At 41.8% G+C, this 6,869-nt stretch overlaps 2 protein-coding genes across 7 annotated transcripts in view; both read right to left on the bottom strand.

The window, feature by feature from the left end:
• stim1a (stromal interaction molecule 1a) overlaps nt 1-3,255 on the bottom strand; it is a 22,210-nt gene extending 18,955 nt beyond the window's left edge. For 3 of the 6 annotated variants that reach the window (XM_031863577.1, XM_031863581.1, XM_031863582.1), the window contains exons 1-2: nt 3,053-3,255; nt 2,202-2,334 (exon numbers count right to left, since the gene is read on the bottom strand). In XM_031863577.1, the coding sequence (XP_031719437.1) occupies nt 2,202-2,322 (121 nt within the window). In that variant the 5' untranslated portion in view covers nt 2,323-2,334; nt 3,053-3,255. The other 3 variants (XM_031863583.1, XM_031863580.1, XM_031863578.1) reach the window with 3 other exon arrangements.
• Nucleotides 3,256-3,933: 678 nt separating this feature from the next.
• LOC116392330 (post-GPI attachment to proteins factor 2-like) lies at nt 3,934-6,556 on the bottom strand. The gene is made up of 6 exons (XM_031863666.1): nt 6,244-6,556; nt 5,839-6,012; nt 5,504-5,753; nt 5,105-5,211; nt 4,892-5,000; nt 3,934-4,769 (listed from the first exon to the last, which is right to left on the bottom strand). The coding sequence occupies exons 2-6, from the start codon at nt 6,004-6,006 to the stop codon at nt 4,639-4,641; spliced, it is 765 nt and encodes a 254-aa protein (XP_031719526.1). The 5' UTR covers nt 6,007-6,012; nt 6,244-6,556; the 3' UTR covers nt 3,934-4,638.
• Between the last annotated feature and the right edge of the window lie 313 nt (nt 6,557-6,869).

Below are 6,869 nucleotides of genomic sequence, written 5' to 3'. Positions count from 1 at the left end.
ACACACACACACACACACACACACACACACACACACACACACACAGCCTTCTTTATTAAAGCCTTTCACTCAATGTGGGGATGTTACCAAGAAGCCAGATACCATGACTGTCAGACCAAAAGGCCAGCGATGCCCCAAGGCAAATTGGCTTTCAATAAATAATAGGCTTTCAGTTTTATAATTTTATCTATCTTCAATTTGTATTCCACAGTTCTGTTTAACAAGAAAACTTGGGTTTGTTAGTAAAAATGTTGTTTACAATCAAATGTATTGAACATTTTGACAGCAGGGCCTCCGTCAGGACTTCTGTGTGTAGGGCTCCTTAATCAATCGTAGATACATCAGACATGTACGTCTCCATCCCGTCTGCTCTCTGTGTTCCCTCTCCTTCCTGACAGATTACAGATCCTCTGATTAAAGATAATGTCGCCACTCCCACTAAAATGAAACCTTGTTTGTCATGTACTGCAGATACTCAGCAGTTGTCCTACATGTAACAACAGTACACTTAAATGTGGATTATTAATTTAATGCAGCATGGTTGCATGCATACTACCCCTGAAACCTTCACAAGTGTAGATTTGATTCACTTCAGTTTAAGTCCAACTTATGCAACACTCCAGTTAATGTGTGATTTCCCCTCTCAGGGAGGCCTTTTAAGTTATAGAAGAAGCATAACCATGTTAAACACAGTATGCTTTCTGGAGTATTTCAAGGAATTGTAACCACAATGACTGAAGGTGACGGAAACGGTTAAGTGGGAGGCTGGCCTTGCTCACCAACATGAGGAAGTTGCACTTCCTAAGCTTGGTTTTTACCAACAAGAACATCACCCACACGATAGTGTATAACCAACTGCAGGCATCTGGATCGGCATTGAGACTTATCATACTAATCCATGTTGTATTTATTCGCAGAACCATATGTTATGACAGGTTGGCTCAGCGGTTTGAGAGACAAAACAGAAAGTAAACTATGTCCCAGGTTAATCTCTGCAATGGTCACCGTGTCCATGAATGTGTACAACAACGTTTTTCTAGTTGGCATATTGAGCCTTATGTTCCTCTACATGAACTAGGAAGGATTGATACACAACGTGAACTTCCGTGTAGTGAAAATTGAATTTTTGAGCCAAAGCATGCAGGCATTCAGCCTCAGGGAACCAGCAAGGCCACATACCGAAAAGGCGATTCCTCTTACTCCTTCACACTCGCGGTGTTAAACAAAGAGCGACAGTTACCGAGTGAAAGCCTACCACCTGCACACGACCTGGCCCTCGTTCTCATCTGGCTTGAAAGAAATGAGCAATGTGGACATTTTCCCACAATACTACAAAATGTCTGCGCAACGATTATGGCTTTTGTAAATAGGTATGAATTTGTACACTAGCCCACTTCAAAAAACCCGAGTCATAGCATGTCTTACCCTACGTAGGCTATGTTTTCATAGATTACATCAAGATATGCTCGGCAGATGCAACCATTGTTATCATTCATGATAAGAGATCATCACAGTGATAGAAGACTTCTTTCTTGTTTTTTACAACAGGAGCTTGTAAAATTCACTGAAAAGGAAAGAAATCTGCACTAAATAATGTAATTTCAGTAAGTCACTGCAGGAGTGTGCTGCAAGAGGCCCACATCGCCTTTAACACGACACACTAGGTTCGGTCGTTAAGTATTCTGGTGACACACATGATAAGAAGGGCAAATCCAAGATACCAGTGTCTACATAATATCAATACAGAGTATGAAGTACTGCGCAATGAATAACTTAATGATTGCTTAGACTTGTGCCAGGCCAACGGTTTTATGCCAATTTAAACCAATTAGAGTGTAATAAAGAATGGCAATGTATGTTGTAAATACTGTACAGCCAAATGTTAATGAGCTGGCTCTAATTTACAGTTTAATGGAAGTGATTTAACATGTTGATTAGTATGACCTCACTATTGAATCATGTGCTCCACTAACCAGTCGATCGATCACCTCCTGTGTGACTATGTGGATTGATCTGAGCTGGAGGACTTAATGGAGAACGCCAGCTGGACTATTCTCAGCATGGCCACATCGGGTCTGCACAATCACAAAAGATGTGGCACGAACTGGTACTCTAAATCGTGTGTAATCTCGGTTTAACATGTGGATACATATGAACGATTAAAATGCTACAATTCACTAATGCAGTCACTGTTCACTCACCTGACACTCCATTCTCTACAGTCTGACTGTCCGGTGAGGGTGAACTCGGTTTTTCGGTCCAACATTCTCCAGCGAGACACAAGTAAAATATCCACACGGCCACACAATTGTTGAAGTCCATGACTGGTGTGTGCTGGAGAGAAGAGGACAACAGCGGAGTCCCTAATTTCAGTGTTTCTGTCTCGGCTGATCGATCAAACAACGCTCAGAATTGAAAAACAATGGAGCTACTTTGTCTCCTAGAACACATGCCACGTTAACGTGGAGAGGAGACTGCATTAATCGGCTTTAGAGCAAAGAAATACAGTTAGTTACATACAGATTCACGAGTGTACCTCTTCTTCCTGAATGAATGAGTGTCAACGGTCGTTAGCTTGCTGATCACCAGGCTTTCGATAAGTCAAACCCCCCTATTAGTGTCCGTTTAGCGGCGTTTTGGGGGTTCTTGGCGGCATGTTTGCGAATATATATCCCTTCACGGAGAAGAATAACTACGACTACAGAACAGCAGCCTGGTCCGTGTGAGTCTGGAAGGTGTGGACGTCTGACGCTAGCTAGCTCAACATCTCGGCTAACTAGGAAATGAAGCGTAACATCCAACGAAGGGGAAGTTACGCTACAGAGCGCTCGCGCTTCCGTGGCTTTTTTCTCAGTTTAGGTCGGTGTCGGTATTTTCTACAGACGAACGTTGGCGTTTAACACAGTTCGCGTCCTGGTTCGGACTGCGCGAGCCGCTACTGGCCTGGGTCGGATGTATAACAACGAGACACCCGCACGTCAGACAACGCACGTTAATAAAGAACAACTGTAACGTTAAGCTAGGCTACGTGATAACGTGAACACAAAGTTACCTGTCATGTATCAGAGCCAGCAGATCTGTAGCTTCAGCTCTGCGTTAACATCGCAGCAGATAACTGGTCACTCGGAGTTGAATGCTCGGCGGACTCCACGTCCCGTAAGAAAGGTCTCGGTCTCTCCCCCGACCGAGACTAGACCGAAAAACGCCGCAGAATGTGGTTGACGCGTATCTTGCTCTACACATCAGCGTCCCTCTGGTTATTACCGGGAACGCTCGCCCCCTACCGCCGGGAATGTGTACTGATATCACGTTGAACTAATTTAAACAAATTGCTGAAGTCTGCCATCTAGCGGATTGTTTAAGCCACTACACTGGGACGCAATGTCCTGTAGATATTATGAATAATTCTGCTGTCAATTATAAGTAAATCAATTGTGATGAAAAGCTAACACATTAGTTATTGAATCTGAATTTTCTTATGTAATATAATAAATATATTTTAAGGCAATGTACTTTGTTCCAATGTTATGCTTTAAAATTGGAACAAATGGGATTGATTTAGCATACATTTAAAATATTGTGATAAATATCGATGTCAGGAAACCATTCTTTTTAATAATGAAACTATGATGACCAATCCTTGACATGTGAATGTCTAACTTGATATTTATTTGTAGTCTCTGTATGTTGGAGAACGTTTTTAATTAATTAACTGATTTTAATTTACACTAGCAAACGAAACAACCACACGGAAAAAAACTGAGTTTTCTGAGTTTGTTGTAAATTGATATGATTCAAGGTCTTGCGGCAGAAATGAAACTTCTTGCTAGTGTTTGACCAGTACTTGCATCATCAGGGTCGGCTTTGGGGGAGGACAGGTCCTTTGAAGGACAAGAAGCTTCAGGGGTATTGAATTATTGTTATGGGGTATAGTATACACTCATATCTAAACACCATCATTTAAAATGGATGGACAACTTGCTAAGTGGTGCATAAAATAACATAAAGGAAAATAATGTGTCAAATACATTCACTAAGGTGCAGTAGTTGCTGTTAGAACTCTAAAAGAAACATTACGGTGATTTGCCTTTGGACATGGCCACTGGGCCACTGGGTTTTTATACAGCACCATGAACTTTCGGCTCAAAGTTAGGTAAGTGATGTGTGATCATAATACCTGCTGCAGATTAACTACAGGGCAGTATGGTCACATGTAGTACAGATAATTCACATTAGAGAAGTGCTGCATGATTTCAACTGCTGACTGTGTTTCAAAATGTAGACCAAGCATGCAGTTGTTGAAGGACTGTCACTTTACTTTGGCACACATACAGTAAGACCACATCTTGTTGTTGTGCATTGTACAAAAGTTAAAACTTCACATTACATAAAATGTTGTACTGTGTGTAGGTGAAGGTATCCGTGAATGAGACACTGAGGCAAAAAAAAAAAGCACTTCCAGCTCACAGACAAGCACATATGCTAGTCTGACATCTACACCCTTTAAGGACTTAAGAGCCGTCATCATGGAAATATGTGGAAAAGGCCTTCATCCCACTCTTCCCCTTGTGCCGTATCCAGGCTGTTAACATCAGGTGATTGTGTGGTGTATTCAGCACGTAGTCCTTGAGTTTCTAGTCAGAAGTCTTTATCTTCAGAGGTCGAAATGACCATGACCTCACGGCTCTTAAAGTCCCACACTGCTGTGAGATGGAAGGCCATATTGGAGAAAACCACCAGATACTCAAAGAGGGCAAATAAAGTGTAACCTGTGAAAAGAAGAAACAGAGCTGTACATGATGGACATATTTGTGTCATTTTCGTTCAAGCACTGTTATCTCCTCTTACAGATTAGATCAAAATGATCAAACTGATTTAATAGCCTACTTACTCCCCGATTCGCAGTACATGTTGTGTTTCCAATAAAAGAATCCGGCGAAAGCACAGAAGGATATGTTGAGAAGTAAGAAGCGCACTTTCCAACAGTGAGACTTGGCATCCTGTAAGGGAGACGAAAATAAAAACAGAAAAGCACAAATGGACGGTAATGCTGCAAATGGCACGAGAGAGTTCAGTCTGTTGTGAGTGATTTGGCATTCCTTACCTCAGGACTTAAGGAATGCTTCTTAATAGTCTTCCATAAACGGCAGGTTATCAGCATGTAGATAAGGGAACTGACAAGGAAGAGCACAAAGCCTTCCTTATGTACAACTAAGGAGCAGAAATATACAAAAAGAGGGAGACATTTAGTCATTGTCATAATGAATTTCCAAATAAAATACATTTAGTCAATGCATCAGTGGCTCAAGGCTATATCGTACTTCAAACAACTGAAAATAAAGATGCATTTATTTATTACTAATTCAATAAATGCCAGGTGGGTTATTCATTTTGCTGAATAGATCAGTTTAAAATATATATTAAACTGCTTTTCCTTTTGTAAATCAAAGGGAAAGCAGAGGTTTGAATAAAACCTCTCCAATAAAAACAATGGATTACTCACAGTATGTTTCACTTGACGACACATATGTGAGCAGCAAGAGGCCGAGGTTTTCACAAACAGAAAAGGCCAGGCTGAAGCGACTGAGTAAACTCTCCGGGAACCTCGAGGCAAAGCGCGTCTTGTAAAATTTGAAGTAGGTAAACGCCACCAGGAGCCTCGGAGCCGAGTGCAGTCCGATACAGAACCGCCATATGTGGCACTCAGGGCTCAGGCTTATTGAGGCACTGATGGATGGCAGGTAATTAGGGACCTGGAAACACACAGTGACGATTTAGTACAACATGAGCATCTTCAGAAAACCATGGCTGGTACAGTTTGCAAAATAAGGAAATTACCCGGCAATGTGTACCAGTAGAGTCCTCGTAATGAAAAACAGAGGATATGAAGACGCAGGTTATTAGTCCAAGCAGTGGTAGGCACACAGTACACACAACACAGGCGCTGAATGATACCCTGATGACCAGGGGCCTCTCGTGCCCCAAGATACTGGAGCCTTGTAGCATCTTGGTCTGAAACAGTGGAAAATGCCTCATTTAAAAGCATCTCGCAAAGGCCAGGCAGATGTAATGCATGTGACATGATTAACTTTCGATACAATACAATAGGCTACATATGAGGTATTTATGGAGATTAGTAAAAATGTGTGATATGCAATTTTCACTCAGTTGTTTGGGGACATTTTGATACACATGCATGCATTAACTAAACATCTAAACTCTGAAAAAACGGAATCAACGTACCTCCACTAGGTTTGCTGTTTACCAATAACTGCCACCACACACTGCACGCACTTGGCTTGTCAATAACGCTATTACAATAACATACATGATATCGCTGCTGGAGGATGGACCTGAATATTCCGGACACCACCAATAGCATGCAGTGCCTCAAAGGGAGCTGGGGATCATGCAGCTAATCTTACATTCCTGTGACACTTTTTGCATCCACTAAATTTCACTTGATTGCTGCCAAAAGACGATAATAGGCCCGCGGATGCAGCATCCTCCTCCCTGTGCGGCAGATAGCAGGAGGACAACACAGTCAGTGCATGAAAACCACCAGCACCCGGAAGAGAAAGCGAGCGGAGGAGAGTGCTGAGGATGCTACGTTTGGTCGGCGTAGCCTATCAAAAAATAACGCACAGATCACAGAGCACAACGTTAAATGATGTATAAAAGCCGGTCTGTTATAATTAATAAGTAACTCATTTAAAACAAATATTGCTTTGTTGCTATTGGGAATGGGAGCTCTCCGCGGTGCTGCACGAGAGCAACCAAATGATCCATTTCTATTTTTGTATTATATATATTTTCATAATTATATTTGATCAAAGACATACTAAGTGTAACTTGATGCGTGGTCCGTG

This window comes from Anarrhichthys ocellatus, unplaced genomic scaffold (genome assembly GCF_004355925.1).
Source record: "Anarrhichthys ocellatus isolate YVR2014 unplaced genomic scaffold, GSC_Weel_1.0 scaffold29, whole genome shotgun sequence".
Taxonomy (NCBI): Eukaryota; Metazoa; Chordata; class Actinopteri; order Perciformes; family Anarhichadidae; genus Anarrhichthys; species Anarrhichthys ocellatus.
Note: the sequence above shows the minus strand (reverse complement) of the source record. Positions and strands in the feature narration are given on the sequence as shown.